At 44.9% G+C, this 27,838-nt stretch overlaps 2 protein-coding genes across 2 annotated transcripts in view; one reads left to right on the forward strand and one right to left on the reverse strand.

The window, feature by feature from the left end:
- RSPH1 (radial spoke head component 1) overlaps positions 1-27,838 on the reverse strand; it is a 372,437-nt gene that overhangs the window by 22,317 nt on the left and 322,282 nt on the right. The window lies entirely within an intron of this gene.
- On the forward strand, positions 4,429-27,665 carry LOC138525867 (axoneme-associated protein mst101(2)-like). The gene is made up of 3 exons (XM_069636156.1): positions 4,429-4,878; positions 22,878-25,981; positions 26,072-27,665. Exons 1-3 carry the CDS (start codon positions 4,429-4,431, stop codon positions 27,663-27,665), a joined length of 5,148 nt encoding a protein of 1,715 aa, XP_069492257.1.

Below are 27,838 nucleotides of genomic sequence, written 5' to 3' on the forward strand. Positions count from 1 at the left end.
GTGCCTGTCTGAAGAGTGTCATGCTTGGTGACCGTCTGAAGAGAGTCATGTGTGGTACACGTCTGAAGAGAGTCATGTTTGGTGCCTATCTGAAGAGTGTCATGTTTGGTGCCTATCTAAAGAGTGTCATGTGTGGTGCCCGTCTGAAGAGAGTCATGTTTGGTGCACGTCTGAAGAGAGTCATGTGTGGTGCACGTTTGAAGAGAGTCATGTGTGGTGCTCTTCTGAAGAGAGTCATGTGTGGTGCACGTCTGAAGAGAGTCATGTGTGGTGCCCGTCTGAAGAGAGTCATGTTTGGTGCCTGTCTGAAGAGTGTCATGTTTGGTGCACGTCTGAAGAGAGTCATGTGTGGTGCACGTCTGAAGAGAGTCATGTGTGGTGCCCGTCTGAAGAGAGTCATGTTTGGTGCCCGTCTGAAGAGAGTCATGTTTGGTGCCTGTCTGAAGAGAGTCATGTTTGGTGCCCGTCTGAAGAGTGTCATGTTTGGTGCCCGTCTATAAAAAGAAAGACCATATGGAGCCCAGTAACTACCATCTTCTGGCCGTGCTGGAGTGTTTGCAGGAGCTTGCTAAGAGAACTTACTATGTGGGCAGAGCATAGCCAGCTATTGCGTAACTTTCGAGCAGGCTTCAGGAGCGGACATGGAACAGCACAAAATATCTTTGCTGCTAAGGCTATTAACTTTAAAATCCTCACTAAAGGGTCTCTCACTGTATGTTGCCTTTGCAGACTATACAGCCGCATTTGATTAAATCGTCCCTCGTTATGGCGTAAGCTTGTTAATTGGGGCACCCCTAAGGGTCTGCTTAATATGGTGGTTCAACTATATACGGATACCACTGTTACTATTACATTAGGTAACGAGGGGCATATTTCCAGAAACATTCATACAAATGGCGGTCTGATACAAGGATGTATGCCCACAATGCTGCTATTTAACATATACATAGCCGACCTCCCCAATTATTTGGAAAAGGTGAAAAATAGTCTTCCCAAAACCCAAAGTACGCATGGATTGGCTCGGCCTATGTTGATAATATTGTGCTCTTGGACCACAAATGCTGATTGGGCATAAGAGATCACTAAACGCGCTTTACTTTATTTTACACAGTCGAAAACTAAAATTATGTATTTTGGGAGGAAAAGAAAAGGCCCACTGTATTAGTTGGCCATTTAATAACACTATGCTGGAACAGGTTGACTCTTGTGTATTTGGGAACGTACTTCCACAGCACTCATTGTCATATTGGATTTCCGATCTAATAAAACTTTGACTAAGTTATCAGTTTTAGAAACATTACTAGACAATTTGGGGGATTCAGTATGAAGGGCACAATGCATACTTGTATATAATACTAGCTTGGTGCTGTGAGGAACCAGGAATGAGACACGGACACAGATACTTATAGTTTCGGTCGTAAACTTTTATTGACAAAAGAAAAAGGGGTTTGGAAAATTCCTCTCTGTCCCTACACTAAGAGGTGTTTCCCTAACTCAACCAAAACTAAGGGTTGGTCGAATGTCACAATGTCCAAAGTAAAATGTCCTGTGTCCGAAGCACTATTCTGGCCCTCACATTCTAAAACTCAACTCTAATGTGAAAAGGGCAAATGTCTTTGGTAGTGTATAAATGTTCAAAAAGGAAAATGCGTAACTCGAACATAAACATTCCAAAAGGATAGAGTTCCTTGTTCCAGAAGGTGGTTCCCTTCCCCTGGATTTCTCTTCACCCCGTTGTACATTCATAAATATCAGTTCCTTAAGTTTCTCTTTATCAAAAACACAACGGGTACACAAAACAACTTGATATTTAGTCTTTATCTTATTATGATACTTGGTGTACTCTCCTGACAGGTTTTGAATCCTTCTCTTGATCAAACCATAACTGGTACAAAAAACAACTTGGCTGTACGTTTGGTAGGATACCTGGTGTATTCCCTTGACAAATTTTCACTCCTCTTCTCTCGGGTTTAACCCAGCCTTTTGCTAGTCCTGATATATCCTTCTCAGGACATCTTTAGGTGATGTATTTCATATACACTGTCCAGCTTGTCCTTGCCTACTGTGCTTCCCTACCAGGGCTTTCTTATACACTTTTAAGCTTGTCCTTGCCTGGTGTGCTTCCCAACCTGCGCTTTCTTATATGAACACACTTGCAACTGCCTGGTATATTCTCCTGACATGGCTTTTCCTATATGCACACACTTGCAACTGCCTGGATGAGAAAACAGAGCTCCTTCTAGCTGGCACACCAGCCCCTCTTGTGAACCTTGACCTTGCGTAGCGCTTCTTCAACAGCAATGGCCACAAGGTCCATGCCTCCTCCTTGGTGAAAACATTTGGCATCTACCTTGATGCCTCGCTCAGCTTGTCCTGCTAAATGAACCACATTACCTCCACAGCTGCCTACGCCACAAAACTCATACGTGCGAGTAAACCAGTCCTCTCCACTGGCAATCGCCCGTGCCCTTGTTGGATCCAAGCTGGACTATTGCAATTGCCAGCTCTGTGGCACCTCTGGAAAAAACTAAATAGTCTCAGGTCTCGATGCTGTTGTCCTGTAGGAGCAGATGAATAGCCCTCCAGACCCCCTAATCTGTTTTTTTCCAGCAGTTTTATCCTTTTCAACAACTACTGAACTGACCAGGCTGTGGGGAAAAGGGAAGTGGATAAAATAACAAACAATCAGGCCTCCTTCAACAATCTCCAACTCCTGGACCTCACAGTTTTTTCTGGATAACCTGCAATAAAAACATCTAGATTAAACATCTAAGTATTACTGCAACTATTTCCTTAGTATTAAACTCCTTATACCCAACTTTACCTGACTATCTCTGGCCCTAGCTTGGAGGCCACTCTTGAGTAAGGAATGTGATGCACTTCTGCTTTGACACTGCTGTTGCAGAAGGTTCATGAATGTACTCTTTAACCTTGAACCTTTCCTTTCTCTGAAAACGTTCAGATCCGTACTAATTGTGTCCTCTACTTTCTTGAATGATTTCTTCTTGGATAAGCATTCTTCCTCACATATTACTTTAATGCTTCTTTTCCCTTCTTTTTCTTAAATTGCTCAAAGTTTTAAAACTTGTTTAGTCCCAAATGTGAGAGATCAACTTAATGAATTACCTTAAATGAACTTCCTATTACACAGAGCCACGGCTCCGTGAAACTGACAGAATTCCTTTCCATCAAGGATTCCTTTGTTGCTTGCAGCTACCTCACTCGCACATTCCCAACTGCGAGCTTTCATAAGGAACCAGGGCTCACACGCGAACACAATATGAAGCCCTATGGACGTAGACACACGCCAATGGGTCCTTTCCTCTAGCGCGTCTGGTGCTTCGCGCACGCTCGCACCAAAAATGATTGTGTGAGTGTTCCTGGTGTTCGCTATCCTCTGTGACCTGCTGCTGCTGTGCTGAGTAACTCTTCCAGCTTCATTGAACACCATTGTTTGAAAAATGCACCTCCGGACGCAGAGCGTCGCGGAGTGTGTGGGAGTGTTCCTGGTGTTCCCGGAGCTCCCGGCGCGACAGCGTGGAGTAAAGTAAAGAAAGCTACAGCCAAAATGACTTCCCCCGGAACATGCGCTGGGTCGCATATGGACAGAAGAGTCTGCACACTGATTGAGAGTGGACCCTCTCGGGCATGTGATCCCTGACAACAACATCTCAAGTCGTTCCCGCTTGCTGCAACAGAGCTTACGGAGCCCCGCCTCCAAACTACACAGCAAGTAAGTGATGTGTCTTCTCACCCTTTGAGACTTTTACTGACTTTTGAAGGAGCATCAATGACTTGCAGATGGCTTCGGAGTCCCGCTCTTGTGAACAGTGCGGCAGAGCCTTGTCATGTGAGAGCCTGCGAGTCGCTCACGCTGACCCGCTGGGCTTCACGGGCTTAATGGCTGCCTCCCGCTGCTCGTGCGCTGCTCTCTGCAGCCTTTTAGAGGTCCAGTTGAGCCGCAGAATCTTGGGACCAAATCAAATAGAGCTTGCACAGCCAATTAGGAGCAACAAATGGGACCATTGGCAATGCGAGAATCCAGAACTTCATTTGGGAGTCCTTGGGGCTACAAAGCTGAAACTAATGGCATTATCAAGTGATATGGACATAAATGAGCACCGAATTGGACCCCCGAACGCCCACATGTTGTAAAAATGATCCCCTCCTTAAAAGACCTACCATGGCGCCTGCTAACGACGTGAATGTACCTGTTGGCCAAAGCCAATCTAATATAACACCGAAAAGAAGAAAACTGGGACACAGCGAGAAATCCCCTTTAGTGTGCCCCCAAAAAAGATTATCTCGACAGAAAGACAAAAACCTGCACTTTTACTTAAATTGGGACGCACATGCCCACGTAAGAAGAAATCAGAGTCCAACAACAACTGAGGACTCCTCTGAAGATGATCAGTAGATTCCTCATTCATGGAAAGAGATTTGCCAAAGATTCGCCGAAAAGTGCCAAAGTTTCAAAACAGAACACACCCAGTGATTAATCGGGATACTTGCTTCAACTTTGTTGAGCAATTATTAAACGAACTAAGGCCAAACATAATCTCTGCACTTACAATAACCGTCGCCCCGCTACTTAAACTCTACGAGCATCTGAATGAAGCCTGTAAAGACCAAAATATCCTCTTAGCGATGCTGAATTCCAAAATAATAAATATTGAAGGAACAGTTCAAGAATTGAAACAACAGGAATCAAGCAGCTCTTTGAAAAATGAAATGCTAAATACTCTACTTCGAGACCAGCTGAGAAATAATTCAGAGGCAAAATGTCTCCTGGCCGAAGTTGCAAGAGAAGGTATTTCCATATTGCAAAAACAACAACAACCAAAAGTCAACGTGGCTGTAGACGATGGCGACGTACAGGTAACGAATGGAACGGAATCCCTGTTTCTTCATGCATAACCCCGAAATGATACTTGCGTTCCAACTAATAATGAAGCCCAGTCACCAGAAAAAGGAATTCCTATATTAAGTGCCCCATCGGGCATTCAGGTTGGGGGTTGCAGTGTTCCTCCTGACCTGAACCCTGCAAACCAGGCCTCACAACAGACAAATGAAGTAATTGCACTCCAGTTGAAGCTGCTGTTGGAGAAGTCTTAGGTGAGCAAGTGGCCTTTGCTTCGACATCTGCAAATGCTGAAGGATCAACAACACCGTACCGAGAAGTCTTAAATTCCACTGAAGGAAATAATGAGCTGTTTGGCCCAAATTTTTTTATTTTTGAGAAACCAAACTCTGGAGTCATCCCAAAAAAAACTGACAACAACAAAGCTGCAAAGCAAACAAAAAAGACAAAAAACATAAAAAGTAGCAAAAATGCACTTGCTAAAAACTCAAATTTCGGCAAAATATAAAGACCTTGAACGTAACCATATTAACTGAACAAAAAAAGACCAAAGTGACAAGGTGCATGACACTCCTGTTCCAAAGTTAAAGTCAGCGGAGAAGGTGATGGCTAAAGACCCAGACTTAACCAAAGTCTTGAATGATCAAAAAAGCGAGGATGATCGAATGATTGAACTACTCGTGAATTTGTCAACTCATGAGGTCGACTCAGAAAAGTAACTGATACGGAAATGGAAGAAGAACGCGACATAGAGATTGTCATTGAATCAGAAACTGAATCGTCAAATGAACACCAATCCCAAGACCTGTCTGCTTGTGTAGCTTCTGTTAGAAGACTATGTACAATCATAAGTCCTCTGCCTGATCAGACTCGAGATTCACAACCGAGCAGAGGAGGCAAAAACCGATTTATGACAATTGCCGAAAAAAAGAGATCTCGCCTTGAAGAAACTTCACATCACACCGGGCGGACTCATTCTGCCAAATAAAGCAGAAATAGGAACAAAACAAAAGTACATTTTTGAAATGGGAAAAACAAAGTGACGGACATAGAAAACCAGAAAAAGCCCACTGGCCAGCAAAATTGCCCTCAGCTAGACTGGAGAGATGATAAGGGATCACAAGCAACGGCTGGCTACTCGAATAAGACGAAGACCCCTACTACAACTGTTGAAAATCGCCTTTTGATTGAGAGACTTCTTAGGTTGGAAGATCCCTCAATTTTAAATAGACGAAACGTTCTACATTTGTTTGGTCACATACCTAAATTGCGAGCTGTCTCATCAGAAGATTTAAAAATCGTCGAATTTATAGATGAGGCCTCCACCAACAGGGTTTTTTTGCATATTCCCTCGCAAATCATCTACAACTTAATTCTGAACTGTGGTTCAGACTTTAACTCACTAGGCTTTGACATAAGGGAAGTTTCTGTTGAGAAAGTTTTGTCACAGAAAGACCAACAAAGAACCAGTCACTAAATGAAAAAGGAGACTCAAAGAAGAATGTCGGTCCCCTTGTTCAAACAGGGACTTACTGAACTTAAGTGAGCTAGCTGAAAAGGGTGTACCATTCCCAGAATCCCAGTGTGACTTAAAGTCTTGTGAAAGTCCCAGAAAAATCATCAAAGTCACTTTAAAAAACAATGTAAGTTAAGCAAATCATTTTTTCTGACAACAAAGAGAAAAAAAAATGCCTGTAAAGGCCTAGAAACCTGGAGTCAATAAACCATTGCGAGGATCTCTAATGCAAAACGATGGGTCTGACATATCATTAAAGATCGATTCCTGGAACACGAGAGGCTTTAACCACCTCTTTGGAAGATCTATTGGTGTACTGGAGAAATTGGACGGAATTTGCCTGCAGGAAACCTGGCTCCACGAACTACCATGTGCGGCAGGTTTTGAAATAGCCCTGAACCCAGCAATCAAGCAAGCGAGGGGTAGACCAATGTCAGGGCAAATAATAATGGTAAAAAAAATCCAAACATATTCAAATAATAAGATCTGCAAACATCTCACCAAACCTGCAGAGCATTAGAAATAAAAGAGTGTGCCCCCGGGAGAAAAGAGGATTCTGCACATTATAAATATTTATTGGCAACACATGGCCACAGATGAATCAGAGTTCCTTGAATTAATCTGTGATACCATTGATCACATCATTGAGAACAGCATAGACCCAAACATAATCCTATGTGGTGACCTCAACATGGAATACTTAAAACTTAAATCTGAAAATGCAGCCACAAACAAAGCTAAATGAAAAACACGAGACCCCTACCAAATCATAACAGCATGGACTGATGAAATGGACCAAACGGTAACACTGGAGGAGACATCTCTCCTAATGCTACCTGGTCCCAAGGGTCTAAAGCATCAATATTGGACTATTTCTACACCTCAATCTCCATAGTCGAAAAAATCTCTGACCCTGTGGTTATTCCGATGGAAAAGAGTGACCACAGTTTGGTCACCATAAAAATTGCTGGACTATGCTGCATAGAAAAAGAATCCTGGAATGCGAAGATCAACGTGATGCCTGGAAGAAACAGAGTGTGCATAGTGAAAATATCACATTGTTATCAACAATGCTCTTGTCGACCGAAAGCTCTCAGTCTTGGGATCAATTCGAATATCCGAGACTTCTGGAAAAATACACTGAACATTAACCCGATTTGCGAAAGAAAGGTTTCCGTCATCAACATACTTATGACCACGAGATTGTGGCCAGAAAACGGGACCTAAGAAGATCCCTAAGAGAGGCCAAGAAGCATAACATCCAGGCTATGTTGCTTGAAACGAAAAGAGTAAAATCAGCATACAAAGTGTGGCTGCGAGGCAATAAAAACCTAATTTTACAAAATGACGCGGAGATGATGTTGAAAATCTTAACAAAAAAGAATTCTAAATCCTTCTGGTCTCTAATAAACAATACAGAGTCGACTCAAGGGGCATTACAGGTATGCACGGTCACCGAGAGCCAATGGATAGCACATTATACTGAGCTTTTAAGAAACAAGGAAACGTGCAGTAGCGAGGCACTGAACACCATAGCCCGTGGGACTTTCAAATCACAAAAGAAGATATCTTGGAAAACATCAGAAGGTTAAGTCTGTCGAGAGCACTAGGCCCTGATGGCCTTACCAACTGGATGCTCAAGCAAAACCCAGAAGAATGGGCTGACTTTTGTTATACCCTGTTTCGCGACATCATAAAAGAGGTAAGGCTCCCACAAACCTGGAAAACTGCCCTAATTGTGCCCATCTTCAAAAAAGGCCTTTGATCCGATCCAAGAAACTTTAGACCTATAGCCCTATTAGATGTTATTGGTAAAATCTTTGCAACCCAAGTGTTAAATCATCTAACTAAATGGGGTAGATGCACTGGATATTCGTAAAACGGGCTTCATAAAGGGAGTTGGCTGCTCACTCAATCTGTTTATATTAAACATCCTAAAAATGGAGGCAATAAAGAAAAAAACAAAGATATATTTGGCCTTTGTCGATTTGGCCCATGCCTTCGACAGTGTTGATCGAGAATTGCTTTGGACCAAAATGACAGATCACAAATGTTCACCAAGCCTAATGAAAGCTGTACTCAGAAACAGCAGTTAAAATCAGATTAGACCATAAAGGAACCCTGACTTCCGCAATAAAGACCTCAAGGGGTGTGAAGCAGGGTTGTCTGTTGGGTGCAACCCCTATTCAGTTTTTATATCTCTGATGTTAAGAGGGATTTAGAAGAAGTAAGAGCCTTCCCGCCCAAGATAAACAGAAATCATATTGGTCATATTCTGTATGCCGATGACATTGTTCTGATTGATGTAACGCCAGTTGGATTACAACGAAAACTGAGAGCCCTCGAATCTTACACCGGCAAAAATGGCCTCATGATAAATCCAGAAAAAAAAACACAATCCTCATTCTCCTAAGTCTAATTCTTCTAAAACATCTAAAAAGAAGAACTTTAAGTGGGAAATTGGTGGCAGATCAATCAACCGCGTTAGTCAAGCACCATACCTGGGGGTTTTGATTAACTTGCATATTAACGATGAGCCAATGGTCCAAAAGACCAAAAGAAAATTCAAACTCCTGGCAGTTCAAGGTGCCATGATACATAAAAAATATGGCAAATTCTCTATAAAACCGGCTTTAAAATACTATAAAGCTAAAGTAGTGCCATCACTAATTTTTGGAGCAGAGGCCATGTTGGGGTGCTCCCACGTGACATGGTCGTGGTGTGAAAACACATACTGGAATAGAATCCTGCAGCTACCTAAAGGGACCCCCACTGCGTGCACGAGATACGAACTGGGCCTGACGTCCATCAATGCTTAGGTTATATGGAACACTTTGGCTCTATACAGGAAGATCATTGGCACCGAAGATCTCCCTCAATTTAACGTCTTGAAACAAACACGAGAAGGGAAAATTCTCGACTCAATCTAAAATTAAAAAAAACTGTGGGAATTGGACTGGTGCGAAACCTGTGAGATCAGAAACGCCCATCGCTGTATGAACTTCGCTCCGGTGGAAGCCAGGGCTCTCAGTACGATTCATAGATATTTGGAAGTATTCCCATGTTCCATCAAGAGAAGCACTACATGAAACTTCAAATAAACCTGTTCCAAGCCAAGGAAATCATGAACCTACGGCAGTCGATCGATCCCAAATTCAGTCTACTTGTGCAGATTCAGTGAGAAAGGAAATGAAACTTTGAAACATCTGATTCTCTATTGCACCAAACTATCTGACCTAAGAACTACATTCATGGGAAAGGTGCTTGAAACAAGACCCTGTTTGTCCAGGAATTGTTGGTGGAAAAGGATGTTTGAGGGAGCCGATGACAAATTAGTATATGCATTGGTGTTTTACTTGGAAGCATTAGAAACGAGTCTGAATGCGTACTAAGTATCAAAGACTGACAAACAGGCTTGCACAGACAGGCCATAAAGGAACATGACACGGACTCTTTATACCGCCTGATGTCAATGCGGGTAGTGCAAATGGAATCGATTATTTCTTTTGCTTCCTATTGTGTTTCTTTTTCGTATTACTTAATTTCTTTCTTTTAAAAGTTTGTAATGAACTATATAAAATAAAAATAAAAAATGAATTTTTTTTTTACCATTTACAAAATGGTAGTTCTGAAATGGAAACCGAGACTCAACTAAGAACAGTAGCTCACGCGCAAGGCCTTAATGAAGTCGCCTCCCTCAGCAGCTGCGGAACGTGTGTTACACAACTCGTGGCTTCTCTGCAAATTAACTCTACACTAACTCCTTTAACTGTATTTAAATGACTCTGCAATTGTTCACTGATGCCTGCCCTTTAAAACGTCTCTTGAAAGTACTTCAATAGTTACTTTTTCCAAGTATATTTCCTGACACTCAGGGCTTTAAGTGGGGTAAGAAATCGAGGGGGGGCCCTCATTTGGGGGCGTGACTTGTGGGAGGGGCGTGGCCTAAAAAGGACGCAAATCGTAGGGTATACACACAAATATATATATATATGTTATAGATCTGTGTGCGTACCTTAGTATGGTTTGTGTACTATGCAAGCCATCTTTTCCAAACATAGAAATATGTAACATATTTCTACGTTTATAAAAGATGGCTTGCAAAGTACACAAACCATAGTAAGGTACGCACACACATATATAACATTTATATATATGTGTTTGCATACCCTACGGTTTGCCTAGTTTTCAGGCCATCTTTTTTAAACATTTCAGGTTTATAAAAGATGGCTTTGAAAGTACACAATTCAAGCCATCTTTTATAAAGCTTTGACTACGGACAAAATTATCGGTCGGCAAAGCTTTATAAAAGATGGTTTGAAATGTGTACTTTCAAAGCCATCTTTTATAAACCTCGAAATATGTCGAGGAAACCCCAGGTTCGCCGAGGGTTAAAGACGCCTCGGCGACCTGGGGAAACAAAGGGACAGTAACTGCCTCTGGTGACCTCTCGCGCGAGGGGTCACCAGATGCAGTTACTATGACTGACGGAAGTGGCAGCCAGTCACAGCGTCACTGTGGTTGGCTGCCACTTCTGTCAGCTCGCCTGGCTTCATTGCAGGCGCATCTCCCGTCGCGGCTGCGGCCGCGACGAGATAATGCATCCTGCCAATGTTGCGCTAGGACGGGGCCCCAACAGGGCCCCGGCTCAGTCCCACTTTTTGGAGATTGCCGGGGCCTGGCCCCGGCAGGCCCCAGCCCACTTTAAGCACTGCTGACACTTATCTTAGTCTTGATTCCTCTGGCTCTTGTCCTCTTGATTTCTAGACTTAACGTCTGACTTCTTTGAATTCTTAATATCCTCCTTAGGAGCTCTCTATAGATGTGTCCTCTCTGGTGTGTAGCTAGAATGAAAGGCAGTTTAGAACCCCCCCTAAGGTTCTAAACTACCTCACCATCTTGGATAGGGACAAAATCAGATGACTGCCAATGTAGTTAAGGTACTAAACTGACCACAACCCCACAGAGCATGCTAAACACTCAAAGCACCCTAGAACCTTGCCCCCTGTGCCATGCCCCCAGTCTCCTTGTAGCTGAAATATGCAAAGGGAACCTGACAGTACCCCCTCCGTAATGCCCTGTCCCAGGGCCTGGTTTCTCAGGTCTAAGTTGATGAAATCGTCTAACTAATATTGGAGAGCGCAAATCCTTCTCAGCCACCCATGATCTTTCTTCCGGACCATACCCCTTCCAATCCACCAAATACTGCAGTTTTCCTCATACAACCCAGGAATCCAGGATTTCCTGTACTTCATATTCTCCGCCCAAACCCTCGATAAACACTGGGCCTGGAGATTGTTTCAATCTAGTACCTTCTCTACAGGGTTTCAAAAGGCTGACATGAAAAGTTGGATGTATATTTAGACTGGGAGGTAATCTCAATTTTACAGTCACTGGAGACAAAACCTGCACTATCTCAAAAGAACCAATGTACCGTGGACTAAACTTGTTCTTGCCCTTTAGAGTTATGTTTTTACTTGGTAACAAAACCAAATCTCCTTCCTGATATTTTGGCGCTACCCTACGCTTGCGATCAGCAACCCTTATTTAATTGGCCTTGCTCTTTTGTAATGCCTCCATTGCCTTTTTGATATTCTCACTCATGATCTTCAGTCTACTTTCTACATCAGGCACCTGCACCGCAATCAAATTCACTTCCCTAAGAAACCTTGGATAGAACCCCTGATTTAAATAAAACAGGGACATTGGGCCTCATTACAAGTGTGCCGGTACGGTAACAACGGTGCCGGTAAGCCTATCAGCACCGTTGTTACCGAAACGGCACACTACGAGTCTGAGTGGGTGCCATCCCTCCTACGTTAGACCTGGCGGGTGGGACGGCAACCGCCTGCAGACTTTTTTGGAAGCACCGGCACCGTTATTAACGTGCCAGTGCTTCCATCATCCCCATTCCCATTGAGTCCTATGGGACTCAAATGAGAATGGGGATTTACATTTTCCCGGTGCCTGACTTCACGGACCGCCGGGGCTGTAATGCCCCGGTGTTTCCGTGAAGCCAGGCGCCGGAAAATAATCACAACTCTGGCGACAGCCTGCTGTTTTTACCGCCACGGTTACCACTGGAGTTGTGATGAGGCCCATAGATGTGGAGTCCTTGGACGTATTGTTATAGCACAATTCTGCTAACCATAACAACTCCATCCAACCTTTACCAGATCTCAAGTAACATCGTAAATATTTTTCGAGCTCCTGATTCACTCTCTCAGTCTGATGGTTGGCCTCAGGATGGAAACTGGTAGTCAAATGAACCTCAATCCTTAATTCTCTACAAAACGACTGCCAAAATGTTGATACAAACTGGGACCCCCGGTCAGAAATCACCTGTGAAGGAAGACCATGCAACCTTACTATGTTTTGCAAAAAGGCTTGAGCTAAAGAGGTGGCTGTAGCCGCCCTGTTAATTGGGATAAAATTACCTGCTTTAGACAATACAGCCACTACCACCAAAATTGTAGTGCAACTCTGATCAGGAGGAAGGTCGAAAATGTAATCCAATGAAACCTTGCTGCGCTGGACCCGAGTAAGTTTGACTACATCTCTGAAGCTAAGAGATCTGTCCACTGGCTCCTTGTTTGAGGAAGAATCAAATTAAAAACCCTATCAATTGCCCATCACAGCCTGTCTAACAACGCCCCTTCGTACCTAGCCTCGAGACTCAATAATCACACGCCTGCCAGACTGCTCGGATCCTCCCACAGTCACTGCCTCCTCATCCTGAGATTCAGATGCAAAAGTGGTGGTGGCAGCTAACCTCTGGACAATCTACCACTTCACCTACAATCCAAACCCTCCTACCATCTGTTCAGGAAAAAGCTCAAGGCACACTTTTTCAATTAACCCTATACACTGTATGTACCTATTGTTCCCATCATGTCTGTAACCAGCGCCTAGATGCCTGAGGGCTTTGCGCGCTTCTACAAATGGCAAAATAAATATATAATAAATATGTATTCTCTCCTGCCAGGACTTTCTTATATATGTATTTTCCTTCCACCTTTAATTTGCCTAGTATACTCTCCTGCCAGGGCTTTTCTCATGTGGGTTCCGCACACACTTCCAGACTTGATAGTATTTTATGTCTGCTTTATCGGGTATTGTATATGCCTGGTATACTATCCTGCCAGGGCTTCTCCTATATGTGTATTGCATACACTCACAAACTTGAAAGTCTCTACTTTTGTTCCGTTCTCCCTTTTAAAGAAATGCTCACTTGCACTTTCTCTTTTATGTGCTTCATTAACAATTATTCAGGTTTGGCATGGTTTGCGTACTGCCCCAGTGTCCCTGCTTCCTTTGGGTGGAGTCACCTGCTCTTGCTGGTGTACTCTGTTTCTCCCACGCCAAGCCAGTGGTGGTTGTTCAGCGTTTCCTTCCTTCTCACCACCTCAGTTCCTCGACTTCTCTGACTCTCGCGATTCCTGCTGGGCTCTACTGCATCATTTTGGGGTTCGGGAAGGCGAAGGCTGCCTCCCACCACATACAAATTCTCAGGAGCCCTCTGTCGGCTTCTGGCGTTCCTGCAGCATGTTCTCTCTCATGGTCAGCTTCCCTTTGCTTTGTACTCGAACCGGTTGGCTCCACGGAATACTCTCCAGCCCCACCGCCTCTCCGTCCATACAGAGAGTAGCAGCTTTCTTCTGCCAGTGGCAGGTCTCTGTCAGCTGCTTTTTCTGTTTACATTTCCTAGCCACAGGTATGCGCTTTGATCTGCATTACTCGGTTCATCTTCCTCATCACATTCTTGTAGTTATGGGAATGGAAGTGCATTCTTGATGACTCGCATGTAAAGTCTGTGTTAGTGTTCTTAGCGATCGTTAATGGCAAGTCAGTTCTGGATGACTTGTAGGTAGAGTCTGAGAAGGTGTTTTCATGAGTCTGGTAAGTCAGATTTTGATAGCTTGCATACAGATCTTGTGAAAGGGTCTTCAGTACCCTTTCCTAGGTGGACGAGGGGAGGTATAACAATATGTCATTAAGGCATTAAGGCATTGGGCATGGATAGGGTATCCTCAAAGGAAGAAGGGGGGATCCCATGTCTCGTCTGATAATGCCATGATACTCTCCCGTAGGCTCTCTCCCCTGTGTTATCCTCCCTCATATAGCCGCCCCAAAGTCAGGATCAGGCAATGGCTGCCATCCCCATGCCACATGGGGAGAGGTCACTGCCGGGAAAGAAGTGATGACACCATCGGCTTTGTCACAGAGCCCACCATACTATATGGTATGGATGCAGTACAAGAGCATTCCACAACTAGATGTGATCATAAAGAGGGGAGAATATGGAGGAAACATTGTGGTGGAAACCATTGGGCTAGAGGTGGGATACCCTTCCTTATTTAGTCAGGCTATGGTAAGGAAAGTGGCATTATCTCTTAAGATATGAAAGTGCTCTAATCACCCTGTCTGGGTGTTACTAAGACAAGTTATACATTGAAAAAGGTGTAAATGACTGGACACCATACGTAAACAAGTCACTAAATGTTTAAACACTATTGATGGGAACATAGAGTGGAAGTCCAGCTACGACAAGCTTAGTACCCAATGAAAAATCAAGACAAGTAGATGAGACAACACTTACAGTCAGGAACTGATTCAAAATAAAACATGGACTCAAGAACTAGTTGTCCTAACCTACTTAGTGGGTCAACCAAAGCCATATCTCATTAAATTCCTGAGCCACATGATAAGGCGTTTGTAATTAAAATGTTGTTTTAACCTATTACCTTGCCTGGCAATTTTAGGTCCAAGACAGAGAATCTCGTGGGAAAACAGAATGTGTAGACTCTGTGGTAGGAGGGATATCCCTGAAACTAGTCAACACTTATTAATGCAATGCACGGCAATGAATAAAGGAAAGAGAATTTGATATATATAGCTTTGTGCACTCGCCCTCCTTGATGGATACTGCTGGCTTTTGGCCACGTTGAGTAGCAGGTAACCAGACGTCCTTGATTATAGCTTTAATTAGATTGTGGAAACTTTGAGTTTCAATGTTTTGTGACAGCGCATAAAGAACGCAGTCTGCAGTGTTTCTTTTTCCAAGAAAGTTTTCTTAATTTCTTTATAAAAAAGGGAGCAATGCAAGGTCACGCTAGGAAAAAGAAATGAAAGCAGAGGATTATAGTTATTTTTGTGTACAGAAATGGACATCTGATTTGTGAACATTTACCAGGGTGAAACAGTATATGTCTGGGATGTAAATAGTTCATTTTAATCTGAACAAGAACTAAGATCAAAAGAAAGATTAAAAAGATTTAAGAAATGTTATTAGAAGAAGACATTCAATAAGAGAAGTAGTACACAGCAGCTCAAGTCTTCTCTACATGTGCCTATCAGCGATCAAGCTTAGGCAGCAGGTATTGGGAGGGCTCGGAGGAATTCATTCAGTAGTTTGGTAGGGAGATGTTAAGTAAGGAGTGAATGTTTCTTGTGTTCCTCTTTTAGGTCTTCAGAGCCATAACCCTAGTCAGAGCAGGATCCAGAAGACAAGGGCGACTAGAGGAGATCTGTCTTTGTTATTTTATCCACTTCCCCTTCCCGTAGGGTTTGCCTACCGAGCAATTTGTATTCAATAACTGTTGTGTGCGTGAACTTGGGGGGGTCTGGTGTGCAATCAGCACCCCTGCAGGAATGACGCGGGACCTGACAGTTTTACTCACTTTTCTGGTAGACCCAAAACCATGGACCATGCTTCCCTGCATCCCGCCTTTGGCTACCCATGTTTCCATTGTTGATTTATGCTCTGCTTTATTTTCTATCCCAACACATTCCACCATTCAGTATATATTTGCTTTTGCTCATTCATGTAGTAGGCATGGACTAGACTTCCACAGGAGTATACACAGAGCCATGCCCTCCTCACTCAAATTCTTAACAACAGAGTTTCTAGGGGGGAAGCGGGTTAGTGATGGTCCAGTATGTGGATGACGTACTAGTCACATTGCCTGCATATGAGGCGTGTAGCTAATACACAATGGTGCTTTTAACAGGTCTGGTGGAAAAGAGGCACAAGGTATCCAAACAAAAGCCTGAACTACTTGAAGAAAAAGTACATTACTTGGGCACGACATGTCAGTCGAAGAAGCACCACTGTCTTGACGTTGCCTCAGCTAACAAAGATTAGTCAAATGTGATAAACCAGAGTGTACCCTCTCACCTACTCCCTTTGGATCCTCTTCTCTGGTGGCCATGGAAAGGCCATCGCTTTTGGATCCTGATCCTGGGGGTGGAGACTCAAGGGAGGATCACCTGGGTGGAGGACCGATGGGGATTGGGGAGCGGATATCTACAGGTGAGACATGGTAACCCCCTTTGCCAAATGAGAATCAACATTAGTCACCCCCTGCCTTTACATGCTGTTGTAAACCCTCTCTCCTCAATTCCTCTCATTCATTACACTGTAGTACTGGGACAAAGAAGAGGCAACTACGAGGAATGCATACTAACTGATCCTTTCACCATTTTAGTACTGAGACAAGGAAGGTGTAAGGGTCAGGCATGTCATGTCCAGAATGGGTCACTAATTGTGTTCAGGCAATTGGGCTTAAAGATTCAAACCTGCAACCTGTTAGACGGCTGCAGGTGTATAAAAGGCAGAGTTGGGAAGAACAGAGAGAGACTAGCAGGGAGGCCTGCAGAAGTACGACGCAGCCGAGGGTGGTCCTGTTGGAAAACCAGGATGCCGGCGAGAACTGGAAGAAAACTGTGGCGCCGGGGCCAGGAAGGGCAGCACGAACATGACATTGGGAGCCTCACTGGAGGGTGCCTGCATCAGGAGCTGTGGGCCGGAGAAAAAATCCAATTGTTGTAAGTCACCAGCAGCATCTGCGGGATGCGAGTGGAGCTGCCAGCTACCCACAGAGAGAGAGAGAAAGAGAGAGAGAGAGAGAGAGAGAGAGAGAGAGAGAGAGAGAGAGAGAGAGGGAGACGCGAACTGCGAGCGGGGCTCGCTGTCCACTGAGGAAGTGTACACGGAGCAGATCAAGGGAGTGACAGCCGCCCTTTAGGAGATGCCAGAGATCGGTGAGCGAGAAAAAGAAATCACTGAAACTGGGGCGCTCCTGGTGCTGTTAAATGGCAAAGAAGGAATGCTGAATGAACGAGAATTAAGGTGCAAGATACGGTGAACCAAAGTAAATGGTTTTTGATAATTACTGCAAAGTGTGAGCAAAAAAGAACTGGAAACTAATGAATACCAAACTGAATGACAGCTTTTGATGAGCATATGAAAGCTTTTACTAAACCAAGGTGCAAACGACCAGGTGGTGTGAAAAGCAAATACCATAAATTGGAAGTTAAGAGTGAATCTGATGAAATGCAATATAAAGCAAGAATCGGAACCTTGCTACGGAGTGTGAGAGTAACATGGTGAAGGTAAAAGAACACCAAAAAGGGTAATGTATAAGTGAACTCATGGTGGGAACAGAGACTGGCAAAGAGTGAAAGAGCAAAGTGAGTTTGAACCAGAACACAGGTGCAACTACAGAAGAACCTGAGTAGGCAAGAAAGCCTAGCGTGTCCGGGTGCATGACCTGTAATGTGTGGATCGTGTGGTCCGACAACTGCGCCTATCTGTACCCTCTCTGTGAAAGCCAAAGTAATAAACATAAAGTAATTACAAGTGCCTGAAAGAGAATGCGGAAGTGAAACAGAAGAAAGCACTCTGTATGAATTCTCAATAACTAGAAGGAGTATAAAGCTGACCTGGAACTTGTTTTGAATATTGAGAGATCACCTTGAGTACAAGTTGGCAAGCTGAGCAAGCTGGCGTCTTGGGGAAGGAGAATCCTGAGGCTCATTTTGAACTGTGTTGTTTTTTTAGGGCCCTGAGATTCCTTTTGAGACTTAGTGGAGCTGTGTTGTACTTGGGGAGGGGGAGCTGGAAAGTAATCCTAGAGCCGGAAGAAGCTCAGAACTTTGAGTTGGGGCACTATTTATTTTGTTGTGGACATCCCTACACATTGTTTCAATTTAGTTGTGAGGGCAAGTGTAGGTTGTGGACACAGACGGCCTTTTAAGTCAAACTTACTGACTCAAACTATCCTTATTTTCTTAGATAGGGAAATCCCACCTTATCATAGGGAAAGTTAGGCCTTCAACTATCCTGACATTTAAGCTAATAAACCATTTTTATTTGAACTTTCTGTGTCTTGCTTCATGATGCCTCCAAACAAAGGAGAGCCTGTTGGCAATGGATAATGGGTTATGCAAACATGGTGGATCCTTTACAAGGAATGGCACACTTCCATACACCAAAGACACCAGCCACAGCCAGAGATGAGGCATTTATAGAAGTAAGGAGAACACTTACCAGTGAACCAGCCCTTCATTTACAGGGTTTCAAAAAAGTATTATTTTGTACTGCTATGAGAAAGGGGGGTAATGAAGGCACCAACCTCAACACGTTTCCTAATAATTACACACCCCATCAGGGAATAAGACCAATAGAAGAATTGCAAGGAAAACAAAGTTTATATAATATTAATATGCAAGCAAATAACTCTGCAGCCCGAGAGCTCTCTGCCAAAAATTACACTGGCATCACATTAAAAAAGGCAAACGCATCACTAGTGACAAATTAGTGTAAGGCAAAAGTCAAGTTTGTGGTTGGCGGGGGACATATGGATCGGCCTGCTCTATATGGGATGCCAGGCCCTAATTGGCTGCTGCTTCCCAGTCAATCTTGATGCACGTGGGTCAGCTGGGCTCATTTCTGCGGTGAAGGCCGGATTGTGAGGGTGATACATTCTAACTATATAAGCTAAACCACAGGAACCGACAATTCATGAACAATGGCAGATACCTAAGCATCATGTGAGAGGGGGTCTTGTGAAGAAGAAATATCATATATGGGCATACCGACCTCCACATTTATGACTTCGTTAATACCACAGTTCCCGCACCCAAGTCTCACCCTGGGGGTTTTATCTATTGCCTGCCTTCCCTGATGACTCATGATACGGACAGACATGTGTTGCTATTGGGGAAAAATATTGCTGCACAGGATTAGAGCTGTGGTGGGTGATCTGAAATGGGCAAGGGCGGGGGGTTAGATAGTTATCAGCATGACAGGGCGGTGAGGCCAGGTAGGCTCGGGGGGACACAGGCAGTTTAGTGGAGATGGATGGGCAATTGTGCTTGGGCCTGTTTCTGTCTCAAGCTCTCCGCAGAGCGCATTCTTCGAGAAATGATACTAGGTATTTGCAACATTGAACGGATGGACTTGCGGGGGGCCAAGGCTTGTGCGGAGCTGGCCTGATGTGTTGATGGCTTGGTCCCTCTTTGTAAGAGGCTGGGGATGCGAGTGGTGGTTTGTGGGCCTAGTAAAAAATGGCGTCTAGGCCTGATTCAAAATGGAGTGTTATTGCAAGCACATGGGCATTGTTTTTCATCTAATTATCTATGTCATAAGGCTCTTTGCACGCATCATATGGTGTTTTTTTTCTCCTTTTGACTTACCCACGTGTGATGCGGCTAGCGGGGTGGGATCGGACCAATTCCTTCCCAACAGTATGCACAAGCAGTATTGACAAAAAAATGGCAAAAAAACCCTTGACCAATTGCAAATTATAGCACTGCATTAGACACCTTCACAGCCAGACAGTTGCCTTGCTTGCGGTCAGTAGCTGCACCTGCTTTAGCTGTACAATCCTCTCAATTACACTTTGATGACAGCTCTGCTCTTTATGGTATCAGTGCATTATGCAGTTGCTGCGTTACGAATGAAAACAAAAACACAGCATTTGCCTGCCTGACACTATACAAAATATGAACTTGGCTTGCTTAATTCCAGAAATGTTAGGCAGAAATTATGTTCACTTTTGAGTTCAGCTTTTCTACTACCGAGTAACAATGGGAAATGAGCCCAATGATTGTATTTTAGTGACAGCAGCCCTTACCAAACCTCAAAAAGAATTGTACAAGACCCTGCTATAAACCCTAGGAAAAGGTTTATGCAGACGGATCATGTTTTGAGAGATGAAAAAGGAGAGTTGAAATTAGAGTAAGTGGTATGTATTGCACATGAGGTAATTGAAAGTGCTCCGTTTACTGATGTATTCTTCAGCAAAGTAGCAGAATTAGTGGCATTAACAAATGCTTTTACTCTTGCAGAAGGGAAAAGGGTCACAATATGTACTGATTCACCTTATGCCTTTAGTATTGTGCATGACTACAGGTTACTCTGGAAGGAAAGAGGCGTATTAACTGCAGCAGGTACACCCTTAAAGAAATATTCATATGTAGCTACTCTTCTCCATTCATTCATGTTGCCCAAAGAACTAGAGGTAGTTAAATGCACTGAACATCAAGCCCCTAGAGATGACATCACAATGGGAAATTACCTTGCTAACAGAGTGGAAAGGGTGGCTGGCAGCTCTTTCCTCTGTTTTCTTGGCTGACAAATGATTTACCTAAATCTAAGTGCAGCAACTTGCTCCACCATATTGTACCCTTGATGAACTTGTTGAAATACAAAAGAGTGTTCCTAATACAGAGAAAAGTCCATGGGGCAAGACACTGTGTGTTCACTACACTGACAAGCTCCGCCAATCCAAAGATGGTCTTTCAGTGGTGCTTAGATCCCTTTACATAATTTTGCTCACACGTTACATGGAATCGCACATGTAGGCAAAGGGGTATGGTGAGTCAGCTGCGTAGAGAATGTTATGTCAAAGGATTGTTGTCAATAGCTGAAAAGTTGTGCAAACAAGGTCTAGTATGCCAGCAGCAAAATGCTGGGAAAAGCATGAGTGTCGACCAGGGGGACCACCCAACCCTCGGACGCCATTTCCCAGAATCCAGTGCAAGTTGATTTAACTACCAAAGGTGGCGGATGGCAGGATGTGTTGGTTACATTTGAAATGTTTTCAAACTGGGTTAAAGCCTATCCCACTGGCAAAGCAGATACACAAGCGGTGGCTAAGGCGCTCATAAGAGCTTTTATTCCATGCTTTCAGAGTGCCAGTGAGTATAGTGATTGTGGAACACACTTCAATGGAAAATGGGTTCATGGTGTCTGTGAAGTGTTAAATATTCAACAAAAGCTCCTTTGCTCTTATCACCTACAACACATGGGGTGGTGGAAAGGCAAAATGGGATCCTAAAGACAAAACTTCCAAACTCTGTGCAGAAACTGGTTTGTAGTGGCTAAATTGTTAATGCTTGCCCTAATGAGCATGTGAGGCATAGCAAACAGAAAAGTTGGCTTGACACCAAATGGAATTCTCACTGGCAGACAGATGTGCTTACCAGAATCACCCCCAGCCCAAATGAATAGGGAAACCATGAATCTGCTTGATGATGCCATGCTCATTTGGTAAAGTTTGCGAGGCACATCTATTCACAGGTCCAGCAAACACTGCCAAAAAACCCTGAGGTGCATTATCATCCTTTCAAACCAGGCAGGTTGGTCTTTGTACGAACTCATCATCGGAAAGCCTGTGTGGCAGCTAAATGGCAAGGTTCCTTTGATGTGTTCCGTGTAATTACAACAGCCAAGTCCTGCAGAAATGTTCCTGAACACACGCAAGTCACTCCTGGTTTTGACCAATGGGATGGTATTTTTGTTGTTTAAATTAAGTTCAGGGAAGGTGCCTTTTCTTGAAAGCTCTAATAATGAACTATCTGGGATAGTACAGAGAAGAATTAGAGACTGGAAGAAACTTAACAGTATTCTCCCACCAACTCTCCCAGGATCTTCCATTCAGGTGGCCAGGGAAGGCCTATCGCTTATGGATCTCAACCCTGGGGGTGACAAGGGAGGGAGTATCACCTGAGAGGAGGGCAGCAGGGGATTGGGAGGAGAATGCCCAAGGGCGAGACATGGTATTCCCCCACTCCCATTTGTGCACCAACCCACTCTCCCTCAGTTTTTATGGGGTATTTACAGTCTCACCATTTCCAATAAGTACGGGGACGAGGAAGAGGCGACCGAGAGCAGTAAGGATTACCCATAGAAACAGCATGGGGATTCAAGGAGAGGCCTACTACATCTAACCACTAGGTTGTCCCACTAATAGGGTCAGGCAAGGTCAAGCAATTTACCTGAACCATGCCCACCTGACTCCACTTGACTCTCAGGTACACTGCAAAAGGTGTGACTCTGCCAGGAGAAGAGAGCGAGTTGTGGATGCTGGAGTGGCGTGGAACTGCAGCTGAAGGAAGAACTTGAGTTATCCGGTGGTGAAAGTGACTCCTGGATGCTGTCCAGGTGTGTGAGAAGAGTTTCAGCGTGGCGATGGAACTGTGTCTCCAGGGAGACGGATTGAAGCACGCTGAACCCTGCTGTGCTCAAGCAATTGCTCGTTCCCCCTGGGAGCTATCCAGGACCCAGGGGTGTCTGAAGGGCAGGTGGGGAGACCCTGACCTCGACACTGAAACCGATGAGCCTTTCCCGACAGCGCCACGCTAACCAGTGAGTTTCTATGGGATCATAAACCTGGTACGCGTGTGAGGCTGGAGCGAGCGTTTTGAATAAAGAAAGACGTGTGCGAGCAGCACGACAGAAAGAAGAAGAAACAGAAGTGTGCGAGCGGCACAACAGAAAGAAAAGGAAACAGAAGTGTGCGAGCGGCACAACAGAAAGAAAAGGAAACAGAAGTGTGCGAGCGGCACAACAGAAAGAAAAGGAAACAGAAGTGTGCGAGCGGCACGAAAGAGAGAAAGGAAACAGAAGTGTGCGAGCGGCACGACAGAAAGAAAAGGAAACAGAAGTGTGCGAGCGGCACGAAAGAGAGAAAGGAAACAGAAGTGTGCGAGCGGCACAAAAGGGAGAAAGGAAACAGAAGTGTGCGAGCAGCACGACAGAAAGAAAAGGAAACAGAAGTGTGCGAGCGGCACGAAAGAGAGAAAGGAAACAGAAGTGTGCGAGCGGCACAAAAGAGAGAAAGGAAACAGAAGTGTGCGAGCGGCACGAAAGGGAGAAAGGAAAAAGTGTGCGAGCGGCACAACAGAAAGAATAGGAAACAGAAGTGTGCGAGCGGCACGAAAGGGAGAAAGGAAACAGAAGTGTGCGAGCGGCACGAAAGGGAGAAAGGAAACAGAAGTGTGCGAGCAGCACGACAGGAAGAAAAGGAAACAGAAGTGTGCGAGCGGCACAAAAGGGAGAAAGGAAACAGAAGTGTGCGAGCGGCACGAAAGGGAGAAAGGAAAAAGTGTGCGAGCGGCACAACAAAAAGAATAGGAAACAGAAGTGTGCGAGTGGCACGAAAGGGAGAAAGGAAACAGAAGTGTGCGAGCGGCACAACAGAAAGAAAAGGAAACAGAAGTGTGCGAGCGGCACAACAGAAAGAAAAGGAAACAGAAGTGTGCGAGCGGCACGAAAGAGAGAAAGGAAACAGAAGTGTGCGAGCGGCACAAAAGGGAGAAAGGAAACAGAAGTGTGCGAGCAGCACGAAAGGGAGAAAGGAAAAAGTGTGCGAGCGGCACAACAAAAAGAAAAGGAAACAGAAGTGTGCGAGCGGCACAACAGAAAGAAAAGGAAACAGAAGTGTGCGAGTGGCACGAAAGAGAGAAAGGAAACAGAAGTGTGCGAGCGGCACAAAAGGGAGAAAGGAAACAGAAGTGTGCGAGCAGCACGACAGAAAGAAAAGGAAACAGAAGTGTGCGAGCGGCACGAAAGGGAGAAAGGAAACAGAAGTGTGCGAGCGGCACAACAGAAAGAAAAGGAAACAGAAGTGTGCGAGCGGCACGAAAGAGAGAAAGGAAACAGAAGTGTGCGAGCGGCACAAAAGAGAGAAAGGAAACAGAAGTGTGCGAGCGGCACAAAAGGGAGAAAGGAAACAGAAGTGTGCGAGCAGCACGACAGAAAGAAAAGGAAACAGAAGTGTGCGAGCGGCACAACAGAAAGAAAAGGAAACAGAAGTGTGCGAGCGGCACGAAAGAGAGAAAGGAAACAGAAGTGTGCGAGCGGCACGAAAGGGAGAAAGGAAACAGAAGTGTGCGAGCGGCACGAAAGGGAGAAAGGAAACAGAAGTGTGCGAGCGGCACAACAGAAAGAAAAGGAAACAGAAGTGTGCGAGCGGCACAACAGAAAGAAAAGGAAACAGAAGTGTGCGAGCGGCACGAAAGAGAGAAAGGAAACAGAAGTGTGCGAGCGGCACAAAAGGGAGAAAGGAAACAGAAGTGTGCGAGCAGCACGAAAGGGAGAAAGGAAAAAGTGTGCGAGCGGCACAACAGAAAGAAAAGGAAACAGAAGTGTGCGAGCGGCACAACAGAAAGAAAAGGAAACAGAAGTGTGCGAACGGCACGAAAGAGAGAAAGGAAACAGAAGTGTGCGAGCGGCACAAAAGGGAGAAAGGAAACAGAAGTGTGCGAGCAGCACGACAGAAAGAAAAGGAAACAGAAGTGTGCGAGCGGCACGAAAGGGAGAAAGGAAACAGAAGTGTGCGAGCGGCACAACAGAAAGAAAAGGAAACAGAAGTGTGCGAGCGGCACGAAAGAGAGAAAGGAAACAGAAGTGTGCGAGCGGCACAAAAGAGAGAAAGGAAACAGAAGTGTGCGAGCGGCACAAAAGGGAGAAAGGAAACAGAAGTGTGCGAGCAGCACGACAGAAAGAAAAGGAAACAGAAGTGTGCGAGCGGCACGAAAGAGAGAAAGGAAACAGAAGTGTGCGAGCGGCACAAAAGGGAGAAAGGAAACAGAAGTGTGCGAGCGGCAAAACAGAAAGAAAAGGAAACAGAAGTGTGCGAGCGGCACAACAGAAAGAAAAGGAAACAGAAGTGTGCGAGCGGCACGAAAGGGAGAAAGGAAACAGAAGTGTGCGAGCAGCACGACAGAAAGAAAAGGAAACAGAAGTGTGCGAGCAGCACAAAAGGGAGAAAGGAAAAAGTGTGCGAGCGGCACAACAGAAAGAATAGGAAACAGAAGTGTGCGAGCGGCACAACAGAAAGAAAAGGAAACAGAAGTGTGCGAGCGGCACGAAAGGGAGAAAGGAAACAGAAGTGTGCGAGCAGCACGACAGAAAGAAAAGGAAACAGAAGTGTGCGAGCGGCACAAAAGGGAGAAAGGCAACAGAAGTGTGCGAGCGGCACGACAGAAAGAAAAGGAAACAGAAGTGTGCGAGCAGCACGACAGAAAGAAAAGGAAACAGAAGTGTGCGAGCGGCACGAAAGGGAGAAAGGAAACAGAAGTGTGCGAGCAGCACGACAGAAAGAAAAGGAAACAGAAGTGTGCGAGCGGCACGAAAGGGAGAAAGGAAACAGAAGTGTGCGAGCAGCACGACAGAAAGAAAAGGAAACAGAAGTGTGCGAGCGGCACGAAAGAAAGAAAAGGAAACAGAAGTGTGCGAGCAGCACGACAGAAAGAAAAGGAAACAGAAGTGTGCGAGCGGCACGAAAGGGAGAAAGGAAACAGAAGTGTGCGAGCAGCACGACAGAAAGAAAAGGAAACAGAAGTGTGCGAGCGGCACGACAGAAAGAAAAGGAAACAGAAGTGTGCGAGCGGCACGAAAGAAAGAAAAGGAAACAGAAGTGTGCGAGCGGCACGAAAGAGAGAAAGGAAACAGAAGTGTGCGAGCGGCACGAAAGGGAGAAAGGAAACAGAAGTGTGCGAGCAGCACGACAGAAAGAAAAGGAAACAGAAGTGTGCGAGCAGCACAAAAGGGAGAAAGGAAAAAGTGTGCGAGCGGCACAACAGAAAGAATAGGAAACAGAAGTGTGCGAGCGGCACAACAGAAAGAAAAGGAAACAGAAGTGTGCGAGCGGCACGAAAGGGAGAAAGGAAACAGAAGTGTGCGAGCAGCACGACAGAAAGAAAAGGAAACAGAAGTGTGCGAGCGGCACGACAGAAAGAAAAGGAAACAGAAGTGTGCGAGCAGCACGACAGAAAGAAAAGGAAACAGAAGTGTGCGAGCGGCACAACAGAAAGAAAAGGAAACAGAAGTGTGCGAGCAGCACGACAGAAAGAAAAGGAAACAGAAGTGTGCGAGCAGCACAACAGAAAGAAAAGGAAACAGAAGTGTGCGAGCGGCACAAAAGGGAGAAGGGAAACAGAAGTGTGCGAGCGGCAAAACAGAAAGAAAAGGAAACAGAAGTGTGCGAGCGGCACAACAGAAAGAAAAGGAAACAGAAGTGTGCGAGCGGCACGAAAGGGAGAAAGGAAACAGAAGTGTGCGAGCAGCACGACAGAAAGAAAAGGAAACAGAAGTGTGCGAGCAGCACAAAAGGGAGAAAGGAAAAAGTGTGCGAGCGGCACAACAGAAAGAATAGGAAACAGAAGTGTGCGAGCGGCACAACAGAAAGAAAAGGAAACAGAAGTGTGCGAGCGGCACGAAAGGGTGAAAGGAAACAGAAGTGTGCGAGCAGCACGACAGAAAGAAAAGGAAACAGAAGTGTGCGAGCGGCACGAAAGGGAGAAAGGAAACAGAAGTGTGCGAGCAGCACGACAGAAAGAAAAGGAAACAGAAGTGTGCGAGCGGCACGAAAGAAAGAAAAGGAAACAGAAGTGTGCGAGCAGCACGACAGAAAGAAAAGGAAACAGAAGTGTGCGAGCGGCACGAAAGGGAGAAAGGAAACAGAAGTGTGCGAGCAGCACGACAGAAAGAAAAGGAAACAGAAGTGTGCGAGCGGCACGACAGAAAGAAAAGGAAACAGAAGTGTGCGAGCGGCACGAAAGAAAGAAAAGGAAACAGAAGTGTGCGAGCAGCACGACAGAAAGAAAAGGAAACAGAAGTGTGCGAGCGGCACGACAGAAAGAAAAGGAAACAGAAGTGTGCGAGCGGCACGACAGAAAGAAAAGGAAACAGAAGTGTGCGAGCAGCACGACAGAAAGAAAAGGAAACAGAAGTGTGCGAGCGGCACAACAGAAAGAAAAGGAAACAGAAGTGTGCGAACAGCACGACAGAAAGAAAAGGAAACAGAAGTGTGCGAGCAGCACGACAGAAAGAAAAGGAAACAGAAGTGTGCGAGCGGCACAACAGAAAGAAAAGGAAACAGAAGTGTGCGAACAGCACGACAGAAAGAAAAGGAAACAGAAGTGTGCGAACAGCACGACAGAAAGAAAAGGAAACAGAAGTGTGCGAACAGCACGACAGAAAGAAAAGGAAACAGAAGTGTGCGAGCGGCACGAAAGAGAGAAAGGAAACAGAAGTGTGCGAGCGGCAGGAAAGGGAGAAAGGAAACAGAAGTGTGCGAGCGGCAGGAAAGGGAGAAAGGAAAAGCATTGAAAGCTTCTGACATAAGGACAAAAGTAAGAGGGTCCGAGCGACCCAGAAAAGAAAGCAAGAGTGAAAGTTTACATGTGCATGCAGCACAGAAAGAAGAGCAATAATGAAAGTTTAAAAGTGCAAGCGGCAGAGAAGGAAAGTAAGATGGAATGTTTGAATATGCAAGTGGCACAGAAAAGGAAGTGTGCAAGCAGCACGGAAGAAAGGAGCGATAACAGTGCATATGGCATGGAAGGAAAGAGGCACAATTAAAAGGCAAGAAGATCAGAGTGCAAGT

This window comes from Ambystoma mexicanum, chromosome 7p (genome assembly GCF_040938575.1).
Source record: "Ambystoma mexicanum isolate Mex_15411 chromosome 7p, UKY_AmexF1_1, whole genome shotgun sequence".
Classification (NCBI taxonomy): Eukaryota; Metazoa; Chordata; class Amphibia; order Caudata; family Ambystomatidae; genus Ambystoma; species Ambystoma mexicanum.